The 21,569-nt window shown below is 47.6% G+C and overlaps 1 protein-coding gene across 1 annotated transcript; it reads left to right on the top strand.

Annotated features, from left to right (window-relative positions):
- Positions 1-11,276: 11,276 nt before the first annotated feature.
- LOC136551566 (bifunctional aspartokinase/homoserine dehydrogenase 2, chloroplastic-like) lies at positions 11,277-20,904 on the top strand. The gene is made up of 17 exons (XM_066543105.1): positions 11,277-11,483; positions 12,390-12,455; positions 14,174-14,238; positions 14,399-14,776; positions 14,985-15,073; positions 15,609-15,912; positions 16,585-16,637; positions 16,817-17,022; positions 17,308-17,395; positions 17,470-17,583; positions 18,276-18,374; positions 18,452-18,646; positions 18,758-18,840; positions 19,119-19,344; positions 19,695-19,840; positions 20,029-20,164; positions 20,701-20,904. The coding sequence occupies exons 1-17, from the start codon at positions 11,401-11,403 to the stop codon at positions 20,803-20,805; spliced, it is 2,436 nt and encodes an 811-aa protein (XP_066399202.1). The 5' UTR covers positions 11,277-11,400; the 3' UTR covers positions 20,806-20,904.
- The last annotated feature ends 665 nt before the right edge of the window (positions 20,905-21,569 follow it).

Genomic DNA, 21,569 nt, shown 5'->3' with positions numbered 1-21,569 from the left:
GCAACCCTGACAACAGCACCTGGACAGGGGGGCTCCCCACCGAAGAAAGGCTACCATGGCCGATGGATGTCTCTGACATCTCATCAAGCTTCATGAACTGGCTGACCTGAGTAGCAGCAAGGGCGCGGCCCCCTATCGACACAATCCTGGGTGGTTTCCCCACCAATAACACTCACCTAGAGAAGGTTCACTGGAAGAAGTCCTTGTATGGCTCCATTTCGATGAAGGCCTCGTGGACGATGACAAAGTCGATGATGCTCAGCATCCTCTAGTGTGCCTCCTCCTTCGGCAGTAGCAGCCCCTTCTCAACAAAGGCGGCTAGCGCCATCTCATCTACATTGGATGACCTCTAGCTCGACATCGCACTCTAGATTCATGAATGGATCTATGAGTTCTCCTCTCCCTCGCATTACCCTCTCTCACTTAGGAATCACCGTGACATACGAATGCGCTCGGCAAGAAGGAGAAAGGAGGAGAGGTAGCAGCTCAAGAATAAGCGAAGGAATGGGGACGAGAACCCCCTCCCTCCCCCTATTTAAGGAGGAGACGCAGCAGCGGAAGAAAGGCAAAAGGTTGGGATGAAAAACCCTCTCCCTTCCCCTATTCAATGCAGATGGGAAATCGATGCTGATGGGAATCCAAGGGGATGCGCCTAGAACGACGGGACGCGCTATGATCGACGAGCATCATCTGATCAAACAGGACGTTGCCGAGGCATGGCCCACCACTACCGCATGTCGAGCATAAGAATTAGGGCGCACCGGCATGCAGGCGACTCTCCGCTTCCCCAGGTAGGACCACAAAACGACCCAACTACGGAACCCCACCAAGGGGGCCCAACGGGCCTCCTGGGTCGATCGAATGGCCTAGGTAAAATGACAAACAAACGATCGCTGAAAGATAAGCACCTCTATTTACTCACTTTGCGTGTTAATTTCATTACCGAGCTTCCAACCCCAGCAATGGTAGGGGCACGGACATCGCTCGGGGGCTACCGAGAGTGTCTACTTGTTTAGACATCCTCATTGCATGACCCCTCCTTATGTTTAAAAACCGGAGACACGGTGTGCGAGTGTAAAACTTTGAGTAAAACTGGACGAACCGCTAGACCCTACGCCCTGGTGGCTATGGTGTTTTTGTTCACCAGCATAATCAAATTCATAGTTTCTCGCACCCCAATCTTTAGCATCCACCTTCTCGAGAAGGGTTCGGAGGGATCCATCTGTAGAATCTCCATCAAAGGAGAAGCTGTCAGGTCGCCTAAAGTCAATCGAATGGCTCGGATTGCCGCTAAGAGACAAAAATGAAAAATTATGATGCTCATGAAGGTCACGCAGGCCCCGTCGCAAATGTCGGACCTGGACCCCACATGGACATGTCTGGTAAGAGCTTCTCATCGCTCATGCCACCAAGGTAATATTACCGACCCTCACTTTCGTTTCAATTAAATCATACATTAATCCCATACATCCAAAACGTTGCATATGCAATCACTGCATCTCAACACTTCATGTCGCATCACGAAGCGGCAGTCGCCTCATTTGATATGAGTGGCAACTGACCAAGGTTCAAAGGTTGGCCCACAAAGGGCTCGAGGCTGCCTCATGTAAAACAGAGCCAGGGGAGAAAAACTAAGATGAGCCCCAGCGGCCTTGCCCGACCCCACTTAGAAGCGGATAGGGACACCTTGACCTTTCTCGTTCAATTCTAACCTTTAGCCAAACCCATAGAATCTCCATCGAGGAGAGGCCAATGGACCACCTGAGCCTATCGAATGGCTCGGGCATCTACCGGGAGGCGGGTTAAGAAGTAGTGGAATGCCACCTGAGGGCTCTACCAACCCCGTCAGTGAATGATGGACCCAGATTCCACACGAATGTGCCCGTTAGCGAGCTCATTGAGCGCGACACTCGAGCCGTCAAGGCAAGTGTCGTTAACTCAGCCCCTCTGGTTGCAAAAACTAAGGACTAGGTCACATGTGAAACATGGCTGACCCTTATCAGACCCCAAGGGGCTCGAGCCACTCGATCTGATATTGAGAGATCGAGGTTCGAAGGCTGGCCCGCGAAGGGTCCAAGGCCGCCTCACATCAAACAAGAGCTAGGGGAGAAAACGCAGATGAGCCTCAGCGGCCTTTGCCCAACCCGCATTGAGGCGGATAGGGTCATCTCAACCTTCTAGTTCAATCTAGCCTCTAGTCAAGCCCATAGAATCCTCATTGAGGGGGAATCTGTTGGAAGGCAGGTCAAGGAGCAACGAAATGCCACCTAGGGGCTTTGCCGACCTTGTCGCAAAGCAAGGGGATCAGATTTTGTTCGAACATCCCCATTAGCAAGCTCATCAAGCACGTCACTTGAGCCGTCGAGGCAAGTGATGTCGCCTCAACCCCTCTAGTTGCGGAAACCATGGACGGGGCAATAGTCACAAAATGAGCCGGCCCTTGACCGAATCCCCACCACGTGTGGGGGCTCGGGGAAGGTCAGGCTAGCAATGAGACCAAACACACGGTCACGGAATGATCGCCAAAATCCTAGGTAAGGGGTACATGCGAATACAAGATTAAGTTTGCTACCCTCGCTTTGGTCTCTAGTAACATCTGGCCCTAGCGATTGCAAGGGGTTGGAACTCACTTGGGGGCTGATAAAGGTATAAATACCTTCTTTTTTTGAAACAGTCATTGCATCAGACCTCTTCCTCATGTTAAGGTTAGTGGCAAGGTTTGTGGGAGCAGATAAACGAGCATGCCTAGTAAGACTGCAAAAAGCCCACGCCCCAATGGCTATGGTTACTTTGCTCACCAGCATAATCAAAATTTCCCCCTTATACACCTCGGGCCCTACGGTCTTAATGAATGGAAGGGTTGGATCGCATAAACTTTTTTTCTCGATTGAAAAAGGGAAGAAAGTAAGCTCAAACAAATGAAACAAAATTGCAAAACAAAATTATGAATCTATTTTCGGACACAAAAGTACCAACACTTGTCCACATATTACAGATAAATGTTTATCAAACTTATTCAACTAACTACTTCCTCGGAGGGAGAACTATTTCTTTTAGCCTATTCGCTAGGTCCCACGCAATGGGAGTCACCGCCTTCTCAATCTCATCCAGCTCAGAGTTTTCATAGCTAGGTGTGAAGCCGAGGCTCATTGCCTCCAAGTTAACTTCTTGATCATAATGAGAGCAGGCAATAGCAAAGGCTTGGGTGATCCCAGCATGAAAGGCATTCTCCTCAAGCTGGCGCACCCACGCCGTGATATCTACGGCATGGGCCGCAAGTGAGCCAATTTCCTCTAGCGTGCCACCCCCAGGTCATCAAAAACAACCCCGATGGCAGCATGCAGGAGATCATGCTCATCACTCACAGCCTAAAGAATCCCCCACACCTCGGCAAGCTCCATGCCTAGCCTAGTAGAGACGCTCTCGACCTCCAGCCTTCGAGCCACCACGGCTCCAAGATCCACTCGGAGGGAGCTGACCCCCTGACGCACATCATCGTGCTCTCAGATGGCCTTGTTGTGCTCCTCGCAGGTCGTGCCATGCTCCAAGTGGAGTCTTTCTATGGTCTGGCGTAGCTCATCTCGCTCCCTACATAGCTAGGTGATCACCTCGGCATCTTGATTTGCCCTCTACTGCAGGGCTACGGACCTTTCCTCGGCTTCTAGCTTGAGGTCCCGCTCCCTCTCTAGCTCCTCTAGGAGCTCAACTGCCCACTAGCTAGTCTCAGCGTCTTTCTAGAGCAGCTTGTCCTACTCCTTTTGGACCCTGGTGGCCGCCTCCTTGTCCTGCTGCACCCTTGCCGATAGATCCTAGAACATCCCATGGATCTCCTCCACGTCTCGACATGCCTTGGCTTCTCGCTGTTGGGCAGCAGCAAGCTAGGCGCTCACATCTCTGAGTAGCCAGGCCTCCTCAGTGAGGTGGTCCCATTCCATCTTCTACTCATGGAGGAACTAGGACTTCTCTCAGCTATGAGCAATAAGGGACTGAAAAGAAGACCAGTGTCAAAAATACAAAAATACATGAAGAAAGAAGAAAGCGAGAGGAAAGATCAAGTAGATACTCGGCCAGTGGGAACAATGACATCACGCAGAACGCCCCTAGCCTAGCTCAAGGCATCCATCATAGTCAAGAACCCAACGTCGAGACTATCTTGCTCTATGCTCTCGGTAGCATCGTCGAGCGAGAAGAGAGTCGACATTGGGTCTTGAGGAGCCATCCACTAGAGCAGCGGCTCACCCCACACGGGTGAGTGGCTACCCCCGACATCAGGGCCGAGGGCGACCCCCGCTGATCCTCTCCACCACCGCAACAATGCCCGAGGACCCTCTGGCTATGTCCCCCTTTGTCCGGCCCACCTCGAGCGCCGCCGCCTAGGCCACCGGTGGCATGGATTGCGCCACTCCCTCGGACACCACTATGGCAACGTCTGACTGTGCCTGGCTTGTCATGGTCGCGGCCACCTCTGCTTGTGACACTCGGGCCTCGACTTGCGGCACCGTGCCCACCACAAAGGGCGCCACAAGCGCGGGCGGTAGCTCCATCCGCTCCAACGTAGGCGGCGGAGTCACCTCCACCGTCGTCTGCTCGGTGACCCCCAAGGGCGCTTCTTCAGCCTCGGCACCTGCTTGACCCACCGAGGGCATGGGCACCACTGCTGGCAGCGCCTGACCAGCCGATAAGTCCACAACATTGACTCCACTCCTGCTCAAAACAGGAGCGATGTCGGGCAACAACACCCGTTCCACCTAAAGAGCAACACTCTTCTTGGGTGCCAACGCCAAAGAACAGCCCCATTGCAAGATTCCACAAAAGTTAAAAGGCATAGGTCACACTGAAAAACACAAAAAACAGAGGAATTGGTAACTTACGCTAGCGTTGTTGGGCAGTAGGAACGTTTTGGGGACGAATCCCTAGATTCCTGCTCCAATTCGTCTGGGCAGGACCGTTTTGAGCCTACCTCCTGCTCCTGGGTAGAGGGGCTTGTCTCCCTTGCCTCCGAGGGTGCAGCGGCGGGGCCACCCCTCTCTGTCAGCACCTCGGGTGCGGCGGCAGATCCGCCTGCCCCCATTAGCTCATGGAGCACGGTAGTGGAGCCGCCCGCCTCCACCAGCACCCCCGACGCGGCGGTGGATCCACCAGCTCCCACTAGTTCTGAGGATGGGCCGATGGTTTGGCCCGTCTCCATCAGCCTCACGTACTCACTTCCCTCTGCATGGAATGGGAAGGGTCCCTGCATGGACAAGTGGGTACCTATCAGCGTATCCTCACCCACCAGGACATCCCACTCCACATCGGCAACTACCTCGTCAAACTCCTCCTCATCATCGCCGTCATCACTGTCTATCTCCTCTCCTCGCTCCCATGCTTGCTGCTTCTATAGCATCTTCTTCCTCTTGAGCTCCTTTGTCTTCCTATCCCACTCGACCATGGTGCGATTCACCATCGCCATGAGCTGGTCCTTCGACAGTGGAGTCGGACAATCCACAAAGACGAGTCTCTTTGGCTAGTCCCGCTATCCTGAGGTCAGCATCAAGGGGTCAGAAATTCAAGTGAAAAGGAGGCACGAGAAAAAGAGAACTTACGAAGTCAATAAACCCTGGTTCTGGCCGCACTAGGGGATGCCCTGGCACTGGATACACGAAATCAAGGACAACACCGGCGTTGTCCTTCAAAGGCTCCATCGCCTCCTTGATGCATTGCGCCACTTTGAAGGGGGAGTGCTTTGTCGACAAGCGTCGTCCCTTCGAGCAATGCTCCAGGCCCCATCAGGTATAGGGGAAGCGCACAGCTCATCAGTTGCACCACCCTCCACGTATGGTAGGCGTCGATGATCCCTGATCCCTTCACGCCCCTCTCCTTTAGAATTTGGAGGGCGGCAAGATGGTCCTTGATCCTCTTCTTGTCTTTGTCCGAGGACACCCCACTTCCACTGACCCGAGGACCTCTTCGATGATGCACCTGGAGAACTGCCGACAAGAGGGCGGCAACATCGTCCTTGACATAAAACCAATGCGAATGCCACCCCTTGTTAGAGGATGATAGACGCATCAGCGGGTATTTGTTCACCCAGTTGTTGCAGAGATGAATGCCGTCGCATCCAACGGCATGCTCAGCTCTTGCTTCCTAACCCACCTCTTCAAAAGGTTGACGGCGAAGAGATACCGCCATAGGTCGAAGTGGGGACTAATCCCCAGGAACACCTCACATAGGGCGATGAACGCCGCAATGTGCTAGACCCCATTGGGGGTAAGGTGTTGCAACTCCAACCTTATTTTTTTTTTTTAGGGTAATCAAATAGCCCACGAAGAAACTTTTGGGCAAGTATTGGGAATCCCGCTTTGAAAGTTGAAGCGAAGGACCGAACATACCCCTCGAGCGCGACGACTCGTCCTCAACTGAGCAGCCGCCACTCCTCGGCGGACGTCAGTGGCAAAGGAGTCCATGGCGGAACGAGGCCCTCTAGGTATTGAGGGTGAGCAGATCTACACCACAGTCATAAAGACTGGGTGGGGGGTGGATGCGAGATTTACGGTGGCTGCGATGTGATGCGCAGCTGACGGCGGCGGCGATGCGGGTGTAGGAGGCTCAGGTGATTAGCGGTGGAGTGCGATGCAAAAGCGCGAGGAGGCGAATTATGGAACCCTAGGGGCGAACCCCTTAGTTTTATAAGGGCGATGGATGCGAGAAGAGCAACCGCCCGCCTAGATCTCTGAGCCTGCCACGACACACCACCACATCACGTCGTGGGATATGCGCCCACGATCCCTATCCTTTCCCACCACAATCACATCAGACGTTTTGTCTTCCCGAGCAGACCAGGACTCTTTTCCCACATAGGGGATATAGGTCAAAAAGCATTTCTTTGGCCCACCTAGGCCTAGGAGTTTGAGGGTTGGCCCAATAGTTTCAACAGTCGTCCCAATGAGGGATGGGCCCATGAACGGCCAAAACTCAGGCGCACGAACCTCAAAGGAGTCTTGATCCACAAACAAGTCTCAATCAGGCTAACCCTAGATAAATCCTCGCGAACGGGATACCAAGGTCCCCTTTAAACCATCTAGTTGACAAAACCCAAAACTCACAGCCATACCCATGAAGGGTCTGAAATTACCCCCGGGCGATTCTATCCAAATCACCTGGGGGCTCGGGGGCTACACCCAACGGGTGTGCTCACACGCACCGTCTAGCGAATCGAAATACCCCTTGGGTGATCCTACTCGAATCACCCAGGGGCTTGGGGGCTACACCCGATGGGTGCGCTCATGCACACCCCTGGCGAATCAAAATACCCCCGGGCCAATTCTGCCCGAATCACTCGGGGGCTCGGGGGCTACACCCGTCGGGTGCGCTCGTGCGCACCCTTTGGCAAGTCAAATCACCCCCAGGTGATTTTATCCGAATCACCTAGGGGCTCGGGGGTTACTGTCGGGGACCCAATATTGGGGTACCCAATGAGGTGGAACTAATAACCATCGAACATTGACGCTTCCGGTCAGACAAGAACGCTACTACGGTTCTTGCTCGAATGATGGAAGATTAGCTTTGCCTCGCCTGACCCCTGAGGGCTAGACTCTGCCTCGCCCGATGGCTGAGAGCTGGCTCCGCCTCGCCCAATGTTTGAGGGCTGGCTCCGCCCCACCCGACATCTGAGGGCAGGCTCCGCCTCGCCCAATGTCTGAGGGCTAGCTCTGCCCCGCCCGACGTCCGAGGGTGGGCTCCGCCTCGCTAGATGGCTAAGGGTAGGCTCCACCTCACCCGATGGCTAAGGGCAGGCTCCGCCTCGCCCGATGTATGAGGGCTGGCTCCGCCTCGCCCGATGACTGCACCCTACTCCTTCATAATGATGACCAGGAGGTAAGATAGGACACTCAGGTCAAACGTGGTACCGAGGACCATGCCCTGCACGCCTGCGAGAAGGTACCGTCAGGATACGATGAGACGGACGCTTTAAGCCCTTCTAGGCATGGCAGAGCCCGAATAGTGTTGTAGGCGCCGCCATTAGCCCTCAGGCGTGGATCCTAACACAAGCATACAACAACCACTACAATCCAAGGAAGAGCTCACATCATCTACAGTAAATAGGCGTATAGTCATTTCCCCATCTAGTCCTCATAGAGTCATGGCTCGGCGTCCTGACACATCGCACCATCCACCGAGGGAGGATGGGACATGACCACTCGCTAAGACGAAGCCAGAGTCTGGCCCTATTAGGATCAATGAAACATGCTATCCCTGGCGTGGTCTGCCATGTCAGCAGGGCAGGCTCAAAGAAAAAGGAAGAGTCGGCACCCTCGAAGGACCTTCTCTACCTTTGGTTTTTTCCTCTTTCTCCCATCTGTAACCCCTACTTCCCCTTGGTCTATAAAAGGGAGGGCAGGACACCCCACTAGGGGGATGAATCAATTCCACACGTAACACACAGCCAAGCAGCAACTGAGCTCTTGGCATCCTTTTGACCTTTCCATCAGAGACTTGGGACCTATCCCTCTCTCGACCGTTTGTACCCCCTACTACGAACCTTTTTCGGTACTAATAACAAGAGCAGCAGCAAATTGGATGTAGGAACATTCTGCCCAAACCAGTATAAACCTTGTATCTTTTAGTTACCATCTGAGCCTAACGCGCAATAAATATAAATTTACTAGTTGGTGTTTGTTCGTAACACCGACAATATGGTTACACAATTTCTAGCCTACTCAAGATATACTTGCTACTACCAGGCAAGAATTTAGCTAATAGAATGAGAATTATATCAACTGATGAAGACACCAATGTGATGTGTACTATTGTGGATAGGGTCAAGACATTATTTGTGTACATTGACTATGAAGACATTGTTGCATCTACCACTTGGGATGATATAGTAGCCAACCTAGTGGCAAAGATGCCAAAGGTGATTAGCCCTATGAAGGCCCAACACACAGAGAGCAAATGAGGTGTGGAGTTACCTAAATTTTATAAGAATTTGCCACAAACTTCTATTGAGGTTGAGATCTTAAGTGATACTAGTGAAGACTCTGAGGTGGAAGACTTGTTTGATAGTGATAATGATCCTAATGATGGAGGTGAGGATCTTTATGTTGATGTGGGTGAAGATGGGTTCTCAGGAAGGTGCAAGATGACCAGAGGTAGTAGGTTGAAGGGTCAAAGAGTAGTAGGTACTCCAGATGATGAGGAAGATGGCTCACTTGATGAAGATGTGATGGACATGAGTGATGAAGATTCAGCAGGGAGAATCAACTTGAAGTTTACAAGTTTCAAGGCAGAAGATATTAGCAATCCTTGTTTTAAAGTTAGGATGATCTTTGAATCAGTGGACATAGTGAGGAACGCTTGTCATTAAGTACTCAATGAAGAATAAGATAGACATCAAAATCCCAAGGAATGATAAGAGGAGGGTGAGGGCACACTGTGCTGAAGGCTGCCCATGGTCTCTGTATGCCTCATATGATAGTAGAGCAAGGGCTTTCATGGTGACAGAAATAAGAACCTACAACAACTTTCAGTAACAGCATGATAACTTTGAATAACATCACGACATCCCTAATACTATTAGCCAACATGCTCCGATTGTCAACCATCTTCTCCTCCTGAACTTGACATGCTTCCTTCTTACTAACCAACTAACCAGTCTTCAATAACCATCTTCATTTCCATATGACTATGAGAAGGACCAGAAAATGCAAGTACATAACTAGCTAGCAAGTATCCATTCTTAATCAAGAACTACTCATAGTCATCCTTCCAATACAAAAAATCGCACCCACTTCTTTAACACTGAACAAAATTTCAATAAAATTAGTCCCATCAAACCAATTTTGACCAAAATTAGGAACAAATCGACAGACTTCCTCAAAAAAGCAACTCACCTACCTGCTTGGACAGATGTAGAAGTAATGAACATAATTCTCAGTGTCTTTGCTCGTAGTGCCTTCACCTTACGTGACTTGCATTCTGCAAATACAATGAGAGCGAGCAACACCTTGTCCCGGCGTCGAAGCGTCCCCGTCAAACTAGGGCTCACCATGGAAACTGAAGCACAAATATAAGAGGGATTAGGAGCAGAGCTAACGATTAGAGGTGGGATTTAGGGGATGAAATCCGACTACCTGGAATGGTTGGATGCTGGCACCTACACTTTCGGCTACGACCGCCAACCTGCTAGGGCTCGGCGTGGTTGCAACCTGGTGACGAAGAACATGGGCGACGGGAATGAGCGAGAAAAAAGAGAGTTGGGAGAAGGGGCCTAGTGTCCCTTTGATCATGAGGAGACAAGAGGCGGGGACAATCCACTAAATAAACAAATTAACAACTCCACCCACAAAATTTTTAAAACACCCCGCACACCACTCACGAGCGAGCTTCCTAACTATACTACAAATTAATCATGACTGAAAAACAACTAGAACACTCCATGAACATGGGAAATAAAAAGTACTAACACATACCATCTACACAAATATAGTATAACTACTTTATTTTTTCAAGGATACAACATGAATAATTATAATAATTACTAAGTATAAAACAAAGGACATGTTTAGATTAGCTATGACTAGTTGCTAAAAATGAACTTTCGGCTTACCTTATAATCCACACTATTTAGCTTATTTTTTCAGCCGGAACAGTGTTTTTCTCTCACAACAATTCAGCCAGAACAGTGTTTTTCAGCCAGTTCAGCCAAGTTTCAGCAAGCCGAACGGGCCAGAGTTGGCAAACTAGTTGGCTAACAACTAATTGTAGGCTAAGCTAACAAATTGCCCATTTATTAGCCTCATTTGGATGGGCTGGAACAATAATTTAGGTTAAAAACTAGCTAGCTAACAATTATTCCTATGCATCCAAACAGGACTGAAGTAGGGTTTTAGAAATATTGGAGGAGAGGGGACGTCCGCTATGATGTACTAAGATGTTTGCTTTCCCATAAGTAAATCATTATATGTTTATTAACTGAGCAACTGGTTTGAATGTTGCTATACCCATATGACACTTATAAGCATTTTTTTTTTCTGCACAAACCTTCCAGTACCTTACAAAATATATATACACAAGAATCATAATCATAAATCACAATCTATTATGCTTTATGAACGAACACAAACATCTGTTTACTTGCACCATGTGGGAGACAGCTAATGAGTTTTTAATGACTATCACCCTGACTGACGTCCAGAAGTGGCCAAAAAGCCAAATTTGCCAATCGACAACGTCAAAAGCCGGGGCGCACTGCCGCAGCAGGCAGGCAGCAGGCCCTGTGGGTGTGGGGGGGTTAAAGAAGAGGGGTTTTTGGCGTCTAGCAGTCCCTTTCTGCTTGCGAACTTGCGACCCGGCGTTGCATTCCGTTCCTCTCCCTCTCCCCTCCTGTTCTCTCGGCTCTCGCCAGTCGCCGCGAGCGAGATGCAGGGCCTCGCCGTAGCAAGCCTGCTTCCTCCCGCCGCGGCCGCAGCTCGTCGGCGACCGCGCGCGTCCTCCTCTACCAGGTAAGGACCAGCCATCTCCCCACATTTGCCGCCTCCTCTGAGGTTGTTTCGGTGAGGCTAGTACGGCCGTGCGTGGTACGAGTGGCTCCCGCTCGAGAGCTCGTGGTCGCATTGCAAGTTGGCGTGGTGGATTTCCGCCGTCATGGTAGCGGCCTTGATTCTGATCGCGCGGGGGCCTTCGAGCGCCGGAGGAGGCGAAGGTATCAGGCGGCGAATACTAGTGAGACAGTCGTGGCTGCAGTTAGTTTCGTCTTACTTGGGGGTGGGGATGGATTTTTTATGCCTAATTTGGGGCTTCCAATGTTGGGAATCTGATGGATATGGTCTCCTTTTGTTGGTGCTGCTGAACCCGATCACGAGATTACTGCTCTTCCTGATTTGTTGCCTTGTTGGGATTAGTAAACTTGCTCTTGGGAGCGACGTTAAGTTGCAATTTCTGTGTACCTTGTATCTACCACCCGTGCTATACTGGCTCTCTTATGCACTTCATAGGTGTATCAGAAATTTGATGCTATTCGTGCTATACGAGTTGGCCTTGGCTGGCCCCTCAAATTTTCTGGAGCTACTAAATGGAAAATCCATCGATGGATTTGATCTGCGTGACATTTAAATGGAAAGTTATGAACCATGAGCTATGTATTTAGAATTGTCTGCTTGTACTGTTCGCCTTCCACAAAAATGGGGAGCATGGATGCACAAACTTGCATCATATACTAGGTTTCAGGTTACACGTTGTTGGATTTGACAGTCTGCACTCTTTTGTTACTCTTTTTTCCTTGCAAGATTTACAGGAGTTTGTCCCATCTAATATCACATTCCTTAAAAACAAAATGCATCATATCCGAGTATCATCTGCCATCCTTTCAATCATTTTATGCATTATTTCAATGTTATGCTGATTTACAGGGAAGCAGTTTTACAATGTTGGAAGTACGAATTAAGTCAAGACCAATATCTGGGAGGCTCCCTAAGGTAGTGTTTTGTGCTTGTCCACTAATAAATTATTCATTGTGTTCTACTGGATCATGTCAATTTTTTTTTGAATGTCACCGGGGCAGATTACTCCCCACCTGAATGTATATTAATATAGCCCCAAATCGGCTCGTTTTATGGTTTAAAACATTGAGGAAGAGGAAGAGGAAAACAACAACAACAGCGCCCAAGCACCAGGGCGAGGAGTGGCATAAACCACAAATAAACTAGTGAACTACCACAAGACATAGGAGCTCTTGGACGATGCCTCCAGGGAGGTGAATGATGCCAACACGTAATCATCGTCAGCCAAGTAGGAGCCTAGCGAGGTTTTCACTCGAGCCTTGTGCCGAGGAGTAGCTGCACCGCGACGGAGGGGGTGCCGGCCGCCGCCACACTGTGCGGAGCCGTTTCCGGACTCGCCCACGGCAGTGGGAGGCGCGCACTGGCAAGCGTCCACGCCTGGACGGAGGGAGGTGGGTGATGCCGGCCTCCGCCACACCGCGTGGAGCCATTCCCGGACTCGCTCGCGACAATGGGAGGCGTGCACCGGCAAGCATCCGCGCCTGGACGGAGAAAGGGAGGGTGCCGGCCGCCGCCACACCATGCGGAGCAGTTCCTGGACTCGCCCGCATGGTGGGAAGCGCGCACCGGCAAGTGTCCACGCATGGAGAGGGGGGAGGCGGCCGCCGCCGCCACACGCACGGAAGCCGTTCCCGGACTCGCCCGCACAGTGAGGAGGCGCAACTGGCCAAGCGTCTGCCCCAGACGGGGGGGGGGTTGGAGGTGTTGGTGGACGCCGCCGCCACACCGCACGGAGCCGTTCCCGGACTCGCCCGCGACAGTGGGAGGCGCGCACTCGGCAAGCATCCTCCGCACCCGGACGGAGGGGGGGGTGCCGACCGCTGCCACACCACGTAGAGTCGTCCCAGACTCGCCCGCGATGGTGGGAGGCGCACACCGGCAAGTATCCGCGCCAGCAGGGCGAGGGAAGAGGAACGAAGAGGACGCCTCCAAGGAGGTAGCGGTGTCCGCAAATGTCGCCATCTGGGCTTTCGCCCAACCACCGCCTGTTGCGACCTTCCGGAGCCCGGCTGAGGAAGGATGCAGAAAGCCCCAGTCCCGGGCCAGGCAGATCCGGCCACCAGCCCATGCCGGCGTGAGCCCGGCACCCCGTAGTCGGTCTTATCCGGGAGGGGAGGGCGTAGGCCGCCAGGAGCCTGACGCACGCAACCGGAGGGTCGACGCACGAGGCCACCGCGGGGCCCAACCGCACGGACGCCGCAGCCCTAGGCCAGTCGTCGACGAGACCACCAGAGTCGAGTCCGAGCGCCAGTGTCGTGCCAGCCCGCGGTCGCCCAAGCGCCGGCCGGCCAAATCCGGCCATCAGGCAACCGGATCCGGCCCCGCCGAAGCCGCCTCTAGAGGAGTTGGCCGCCACCACGATGAAGCTCTGTGAGGGTCGCCGTGAGGAGGTGGGAGACGGTAAGGAGCCTTGCCGCCGCCATTCTTGCAGCCGGCTCCTGGAGGCATGCTCCGGCGACGGCGAGGTGGAGGGAAGGAGGGAGAGGGACCCCGGCGGCCGGGGTTGAGTTTCCGCCCAAGCCGCCCGAGAGGGGCGACGCGGAGGCGAGCGCTAGCGCTACCACTTATACTTTACATTGCCTTGCAAAAAAAAACCTTGATATTCCTCTTTTCTCTCTTTCTCTGTTGTTCAGGATAAGTCAGTCTCAAGGAAGTTTGCACAGACATCGCTCAACAAATTTGCTCAGACCAGCTGCTGGTAGTTCTACCTTCCATCATCCAATGTTTGAATATCTTATTCTTAGCAGAATCCCATGCTTACCTTGCTTCACCCTGAAAATACTAGCCTTTTCTCACCCTGAACTTATTGCTATCAAAGATTTGTCACTTTTGTTTACATATGCGCCTTTTGCTTGCAGCAGCTATTTCAGTTGAACAAGATGAAGTCAATACTTATCTTCCAAAAGGTGATATGTGGTCTGTGCACAAGTTTGGTGGAACCTGTATGGGAACACCCCAAAGAATCCAGAGTGTCGCAGATATAGTTCTTGGTGATTCTTCTGAGAGGAAGCTGATAATTGTTTCAGCAATGTCCAAAGTAACCGACATGATGTACAACCTTGTACAGAAGGCTCAGTCAAGGGATGATTCATATACAATAGCATTGGACGAAGTTTTTGAGAATCATATGGCTGCAGCAAAGTATCTCCTTGATGGAGAAGATCTTGCAAGATTCTTGTCTCAGTTGCACTCAGACGTCAGCAACTTGCGAGCCATGCTCCGTGCTATTTATATAGGTTTGAGCTGCTAATTTCTCCACATCTCATGTTCTTCTATTCTTGAGTAACAAATTTTGTTTCTCAGGTCTGGAAGTATATTCTCAGCTTGTTGAATTCTTACTTGTTTGTTATTTTAGCTATCATGGATTTTGGAAAAACTTGACTTCATGATATCTGCAGTCTGCTAGATGCCCTCAATTTAATATTTATTTATATATGTTTGCAGCTGGGCATGCGACAGAATCTTTCTCTGACTTTGTTGTTGGGCATGGAGAGTTGTGGTCTGCGCAGATGCTGTCGTATGCAATAAAGAAGGTACACATGGGAAAAGCTAGACAACCTAATAGTTATCTGCAATTTGAACAACTTATTAAGGCTGCAGCGAGCTCATCCACTCCAATATCGTAGAATTGGCATGTCAGCAACATTTGTAACCATGTGCTGATATAGTTGGGTACTCTGATGATGCAAATTGATCATCACTGAATCTATTGACAGGAGCAGTGAATTCATCGCTCCTGCTTTCTCCAAGTGCCATAATTTAGAGTTTTAAATATAGTTGGATAGGAATTTAATCCAAGTGCCATATAGTTGTGGGTGTTGATGCATTTTGTTATAAACTTGGTTAAAGTTTGACTTAGGACAAAACTAAAACACCTTACATTTTGGAATTGAAGGAGTATTTATAGTAACAATGCTACCCATTAGACATGTGTGTGTCTTTCATAAACATTTACAACTACGAGTTGTACTTCCATTCCTTTGTTACAGTTACAGGATACCGGTATTTTGATCCAGTGTTTACCTTTCTTTACAAACTGACCTACACTGCAGTATTTAAACCATGCAGTCTGGGGCACCCTGCAGTTGGATGGATACAAGAGAAGTTCTAGTTGTAAAACCCAGTGGTTCTAATCAAGTAGACCCTGATTATTTGGAATCTGAGAAGCGACTTCAGAAATGGTTTTCTCGGCAACCAGCTGAGATAATAGTTGCTACAGGGTTTATTGCAAGTACAGCTGAAAACATTCCTACAACTCTAAAAAGGGATGGAAGTGATTTCTCAGCAGCCATAATTGGTTCTCTTGTCAGGGCACGCCAGGTCACTATTTGGACTGATGTTGATGGGGTATTTAGCGCTGATCCTAGAAAAGGTTTGTCCTAAGAGAGTCATAATTTGCTTTTTGACTGTTTCTGATCCATTTTAAACTGCTGATGTTGGCATTGGCATACACATAATTGATTTAGGGGATGCTTATAGTGCAAATTCATGTTTGGGTGCTAACCCTTGCATCACCTGTTGGATGAGATTTTGATAGATCAGATCAAAGAGTTGCAAGTGTCACATGGATTAGGGTGCCTACTCACATCCCTTTAATTCTTGTCTATCCATATGTCAAACAGTTCATGTGAAGGGTTAGAAGCACAATAATGCTTTTTTTTTGCCATAATACGGTTGACATTGCTTAACTAAAATCCTGTGATAGTGTGATTTATGTACTTAACTAGAAACTTGCAACAGTAATTGTTTGTTAATACTGCCACTCATGGTATTGAGTGTATTCTCTCCAAGTACTTATCAAAGAACTGGATGTGCTGATGAAAGCCTCCAAGTACTTTGATCTCTCCATTTTGATGTAGGTGCAAATATATCTTCCAATGAAACATTTAAACTTCAATTATCCAGAAAATCATTAACCACATTATGTATATTGGAAAGCAAACATGTTGGCTCTGTCTAGTTCTTTATTAAAACACGGCAATGTCCTTCTCTTGTATCAATGAGTTAATTATATATCTGATTTATAAGCATCTGACTAATGCAGTTAGTGAGGCTGTGATCTTAAGCACTTTGTCTTACCAGGAGGCCTGGGAAATGGTATTTTCTCTATTCTTGGGACTGTTGTTCATATGCAAGTCATTCATCATTTAACTACATTTGAGCAATGGGGCACAACATGTTTTATGCAATTATGCTCTATGATCATTCTTTCTTTGCATTCCAAGCTATTATATCCCTACCACATTAAGTCTCATTGATTTACTTATTGTATGCAGTCATATTTTGGGGCGAATGTTTTGCATCCGCGCACCATTATACCTGTGATGAAAGACAACATTCCCATTGTTATTAGGAACATGTTCAATCTCTCTGCCCCTGGAACCATGATTTGCAAGCAGCCTGCCAATGAAAATGGTGATTTAGACGCATGTGTCAAATCATTTGCTACCATTGATAATTTAGCACTTGTTAATGTTGAAGGGTAAGCTATCATAATTTATTATTTTAAACCTCCAAGTTCTATACAACTGATTATTTATGCTTTTAGCAATTAACCTTGTGAAACTGAACTTCCATGACCTTCTGTATGTGGCTTTCAATAGAAATTGGTTGCCATGTCCACTAGAGACATCTACGCTAGATGCTGCTTTTGGCTGATGTAGCAATGTTAACTAACTACACACAAAATGGCTTAACTATTGACTGTGACTCTGAAAAGGTATTTCTTGTATTTCCTAATATTCTATTGTACAATTCTTCACTGCAGAACTGGAATGGCTGGTGTTCCAGGTACAGCAAGTGTTATATTTAGTGCTGTTAAAGATGTTGGAGCTAATGTTATCATGATATCTCAGGTAGATAATGTCCATTTATCTTGCTATGTACATATGATTCATCTTGGTTCTTCCTCACTGCAAATATCGTGCAGGCTAGCAGTGAACATTCAGTATGCTTTGCTGTTCCAGAAAAGGAAGTTGCTGCGGTTTCTGCTGCCTTACATGTTAGGTTTCGTGAGGCACTAGCAGCAGGGAGGTTATCTAAGGTAATTCTCATCTTCTACAGCGATTATTTTAAATACTCGAATCAGCAAACATGACTTAAATGACCTTGTTTGACAAGCCTGTTATTGTGCATAATCTGCAACTTGAAAAGCTAGTCAAACACAGATTCTGCTTATTAAGCTGCTGCAGGATCCTGGTGTTCAGCACAGCTTCTGCTTAATTTGTGGAGAAACTGAGGAATAAGCTGTGCCAAACAAGGCCGTTGACATTATTCGAGCGAATCATGTTAGTTTTCAGAACGGAATAATGTTATTTCCAGTCTAAACGTATGAAGCTTGCTCATCTGGCGAAACATGACTCGGATTGACACACCTGTCCAAGCAGTAGCATCATCCCAAATGTTATATTATATGAAGTGAACAATAAGATGCTAAATCGATATCATGGTCACAAGAAAGAATAAATTGAAGATAAATTTCATTCCATTCTTCATCGGTACCATGACTTTGGATTAAAGACCACCTCCAAAAACCCAGCAACAAAATGAAAGATAATAGAACACCTCTCAAATGTACTTTGTTCCTGCATTTTCCTTTCCCTATTTGCAGTTTACAGATTTGTGATATTATTAGCAAGGGAAGTAGCTTAATGAGTTGTGATGTGAATGTATAGCAAAGTCTTTGTTGTATGCATTGGATTACTTCTATTTTTTTATGCAAACAATTCATTTCAGGTTGAAGTTATTAATGGTTGCAGCATTCTTGCTGCTGTTGGTCTGAGGATGGCTAGCACTCCTGGAGTCAGTGCAATACTTTTTGATGCGTTAGCAAAGGTATTTTGCATTCTTTGTTTGGTGAAATGGGAGTTCCATTGATGCTGGGACTTATTAACCTATTATAACGGATTCAGGCAAACATTAATGTTCGAGCAATAGCTCAAGGTTGCAGTGAATACAATATTACTGTTGTATTGAAGCAAGAAGATTGTGTAAGGGCTCTGAGAGCTGTTCACTCAAGGTTCTTCCTCTCCAAAACTACACTTGCTGTTGGGATCGTTGGACCTGGTTTAATTGGTGGAACACTCCTTAACCAGCTGAAGGATCAGGTATCTTCAGCCTTGTAATTTCATAAACAGCATCCAGTCATTTCTTTGAAGGACTTTCAGAGTTCATTTAAACCAGAAATTTGCAGTTGTATTGATTTAGATCTTTCGCAGGCTGCTGTTCTCAAGGAAAATATGAACATTGATCTGCGTGTCATTGGAATAACTGGCTCAAGTACAATGCTTTTGAGTGACACGTATGTAATTGAATCCTTGTTTCCTCTTCTGTGATTGTGCTGACTTGCTGCAAATAATTTTGTATTATCAGGCGCATTATTGGAAGGAAGGAATCAGCTTATAATTTTATTAAAAATTAAGAAATTTTGCATGTCATTCAAACAGCAGTGGATATTTATTTATTTGTTTTACTGATTTTTTTTCCTGACCTAAAGCTTTACATTGCTCTTTTGGGGTTTGCTACTATAATTATGTTTTCCTTAATATTTCACAAACTTTCCTTTTTGTCTTTCTGTAGGGGAATAGACTTAACCCAGTGGAAACAGCTTCTACAAAAGGAAGCAGAACCAGCTGATATTGATAATTTTGTCCATCATTTATCTGATAATCATGTATTTCCGAACAAAGTTTTGGTGGACTGCACAGCGGATACAAGTGTAGCATCCCATTATTACGATTGGTTAAAGAAGGGTATTCATGTCATCACGCCGAATAAGAAAGCAAATTCTGGGCCACTTGATCGGGTAATTATTTGACTGGTGGAATTTTTTATATTTTTTCTGTGTGAAATAGTTGTTTTAATGATCACTGACTGTATTTTAATTGACTGTCAGTTTGTGCCCATTAACTGCATCAATGACTGATCACCTGATCATGGCTAATCCAGAATCTTAAAGGCATAAACCTCGTTATTTGTGAATCTTGGAAGACATAAAACTTCTGTGATTTGTGAATCTTAAGACATAATCACTTAACTGAGATCTATTTGCTTGTTACATAAAGATGTCAAATTTTAAGCACATTCCATACAGAATGCACATTTGCTGCTGCAGTGTTTATTGATTAATAAATGTTTCTTTTTTCTTGGATACAGTACCTGAAATCACGGACTCTGCAGCGTGCCTCATACACTCATTATTTTTATGAAGCAACTGTTGGTGCTGGCCTCCCAATCATTAGTACCTTGCGTGGTCTTCTGGAGACGGGTGATAAGATACTGCGAATTGAGGGCATTTTCAGGTTTGTGTGTATGCTCCCGACCAGGCTACAGGAGAATTTTACTGTGCCACTCTGCAACTTTGGTAAACCACAAGTGAACCATAGTAAATGTTTGCATGGAATGCTTGAATAGAAAGTCCACGATCTTCTTTATTCAATAAATTCAGTATCATTCTATTGATGGCTGATACGAAGAGTTGTTTTTTCAGTGGAACTTTGAGTTATATATTTAACAATTTCAAAGGAACAAAGACGTTTAGTGATGTTGTTGCTGAAGCAAAAGAGTCAGGATACACTGAACCTGATCCAAGAGATGATCTATCTGGAACTGATGTTGCCCGAAAGGTAGACCCTGTTTTCTGTCAAACGGTTATTGAATATCATACTTATTCTTTCTTACACCAGGCACTGTATTTCAATTTATCAGCACACTAGATGGTTTTTTTTATTTATTTTTCTTTTTTCTTTGAGTGGGACAATTTTTTATTTCTGTATATGCACCAACAAGAATCCTTACAGAAAACATAAAACTAAAACGTTGAGGATATGACCAAAGATAATGGGGAAAGTGTATTTTCGACACTGGCTTTGCCTATAGGACACTATTATGTTTGATTTCGCCATAGGCCACCGCAAATTTGTAGTTCTGTCTCCAGGACACTACAATACTAGGTGAGGAAGAAAAGATCATTATGCCCTCATCTTCACACTTTTTGATTGACCACGTAACGAAATTCCTAGCCTTGACTATGTGTGTAAGGGTTTCAAAAAACTGAAAACCAAACTTACATTTAATGTAGTTCTTTTTTCTTGTTCTTCATTTAGTCACTCATACTTTAACACCCCCCCCCCCCCCCCCCCCCCCCCGCCTATTGGAGCAGGTCATTATCCTTGCAAGGGAATCTGGTTTGAGGCTTGAACTTTCCGATATTCCTGTGAAAAGCCTTGTGCCAGAAGCACTTGCAGTAAGATTATTCTCCTCTTAGCAACTAATGCCTTGTATTTCAATCTTCCTAATTTGTTTTTTATCACGCAGTCAGTGCTCGTCAGCAGATGAATTCATGCAAAAGCTACCATCTTTTGATGAGGACTGGGCCAGGCAACGCAGTGATGCTGAGGCTGCAGACGAAGTGAGTAGACCTCTGTTTCCCATGTCGTGACTCTGATCAGATACATTTCTATCGGGACATGACAATTGGATTGTGTGATGCATGAGATCTAGCTTTTGCTTTGTTGGATCCATTCTCGGTGCATATTTCCAACATTACTTGAGCAGAGGTGATTCAGCTTCCCTTTTTCCTTCTGAAGGTCCTGCGTTACGTTGGAGTGGTGGACACGGTGAACAAGAGGGGACAGGTGGAACTACTTAGGTACAAGAGGGGTCACCCGTTCGCCCAGCTCTCCGGCTCTGACAACATCATCGCCTTCACCACCTCGAGGTACAAGGAGCAGCCACTGATCGTGCGGGGTCCAGGCGCGGGCGCAGAGGTGACTGCGGGTGGCGTCTTCTGCGACATTCTGCGGCTGGCGTCTTACCTTGGCGCTCCTTCCTAGAGCTTCTAGCTACAGTTGTAAATTTCAAGAGGCAGACGGACACACTGTCCTGCATGATGCCTCCGTATTTGGGCTTATGGACTTGCTCATATGTTGTTTCTGAATAAGTGCCAGGAAATAAGCAGCATGTTCGTTTGTTCGTATACGGTCGTGGATTATAATCTGGAACAGTATTTTTCTCTCACACCAAACCAGC

This window comes from Miscanthus floridulus, chromosome 4, assembly GCF_019320115.1.
Source record: "Miscanthus floridulus cultivar M001 chromosome 4, ASM1932011v1, whole genome shotgun sequence".
Taxonomy (NCBI): Eukaryota; Viridiplantae; Streptophyta; class Magnoliopsida; order Poales; family Poaceae; genus Miscanthus; species Miscanthus floridulus.
The sequence above is the reverse complement of the archived record's forward strand: the minus strand, read 5'-3'. Positions and strand labels throughout refer to the sequence as shown.